Below are 1,550 nucleotides of genomic sequence, written 5' to 3'. Positions count from 1 at the left end.
AGCTCAGCAAGTACTTCCCCAAGGACTGGGGGCGAGGAAGGCGGCAGGTAAGCGGGGCGCTGGGGGGTGGGGGGACCCTGCACAGCGGGGCCGTCCTGCCCACGGCGCTGCCCGCTGGTGACACGCGCTGTCGGCCAGTGCTCGTCCGTGCGACAGCCGACAGTCCGCGGCCGTCCTGCTGAGCAGGGGGCTGAGCGCGCGGACTGCCCGCTGTCGGACCTGAGCGGGAGCCTGCAGCTGGGGCGAAGTGACGGCGGTGACCGCGGCACGGTCCTTTCTGTCGCCTTCGCCCTGCAGGGAGCCGGGAGGCCCGGGGGCCCCTTCGAGACCTTCCTCAGCGTGCAGCACTACGTGGAGAACGGGAGAGTCATGAGGTAACTGCCGGCCGACTTCGAGGACAGTCCCCGGAGTGGTGAGGCCCCGAGAGGGGACAGGCGTCCTGCGGAGGACGTGGCACTGCTGTCCCTTCGCCGGGCTGGGGCTGCGGTCACTCCCTTCGCTGGAACGTGTGCCGACTGCACTGGGACGCAGCGCTCCAGAGGCGGAGCCCTCGGTCCCCGGGGTCCCCCAGGGGGCCCAGCCGGTGTGCGGCCGTCTGCGGGGGCTCTGCTCGCTCTGTGTGGCGTAGCAGCGGGTGTCGGAGCTGGGTGGGAAAGGGGTCCGGGCAGGGCCCCCCGCTCGTCTCAGTCACTGGGGACCTGCCCTAGGGCTTGCGGGTGACATGGAGCTCCCGGGGCGACCTAGGAACCCGAGTTACCCCCAGACCAGGGCAGGTGAGCGGGGCCGTGTCTCTGGGAATTCGCTGCACAGGGCAGGGGGGCCGGTGGCCCCATGAACCTTCTGAGGTGGAGCTGTGAGAGGGAGGGTGTGACTGCGGAAGGTTCTGGAGAGCGGGGTGTGACTGCGGAAGGTTCTGGAGAGCGGGGTGTGACTGCGGAAGGTTCTGGAGAGCGGGGTGTGAGTGTGTGGAAGGTTCTGGAGAGTGGGTGTGACTGCGGAAGGTTCTGGAGAGCGGGGTGTGACTGCGGAAGGTTCTGGAGAGCGGGGTGTGAGTGTGCGGAAGGTTCTGGAGAGCGGGTGTGACTGCGGAAGGTTCTGGAAGGTGGAGTGTGACTGCGTGGAAGGCTGACCACTGCGGCCGGGCTGTGGGGATGCTGGAGGCCACCCCTGGCTGGGGAAGGAGGTGACTTTGGCACAGGGTCCTCAGGGACAGGAGTGACCGACAGCAAGTTCACCTGTGCCAGCCCTGGGAAGCGGCCGGGTGTGACAGGGACGTGAGGACCTGGAGGGCGGGGAGGGCCTGGGGCTGTGGAGGGCAGGACGGGGACAGCGGGAGCCGGCCCCGCGTGAGGACCGCCTGCTGCCTCCCAGGGACAAGGCGGCCCGGCACCTGTACTACTGCCACCTGAAGGAGCGAGTGCTGGGGTCCCAGTGCGCCCACCGCGAGGAGGCCTACTTCCTGCTGGCCGCCTACGGGCTACAGGCCGACCTGGGCAACCACCGCGAGCCGGCCCACGTGGGGCGGTACTTCGAGCCGCAGGCCTACTTCC

General features: G+C 69.4%; 1 protein-coding gene across 1 annotated transcript in view; it reads left to right on the top strand.

The window, feature by feature from the left end:
- FRMD1 (FERM domain containing 1) overlaps positions 1-1,550 on the top strand; it is a 13,873-nt gene that overhangs the window by 7,012 nt on the left and 5,311 nt on the right. Inside the window, 3 exon segments of the mRNA XM_006915087.1 lie at positions 3-47; positions 298-374; positions 1,372-1,548. Of these exon segments, the coding sequence (XP_006915149.1) occupies positions 3-47; positions 298-374; positions 1,372-1,548 (299 nt within the window).

Source organism: Pteropus alecto, unplaced genomic scaffold (genome assembly GCF_000325575.1).
Source record: "Pteropus alecto unplaced genomic scaffold, ASM32557v1 scaffold195, whole genome shotgun sequence".
Taxonomy (NCBI): Eukaryota; Metazoa; Chordata; class Mammalia; order Chiroptera; family Pteropodidae; genus Pteropus; species Pteropus alecto.
The sequence above is the reverse complement of the archived record's forward strand: the minus strand, read 5'-3'. Positions and strand labels throughout refer to the sequence as shown.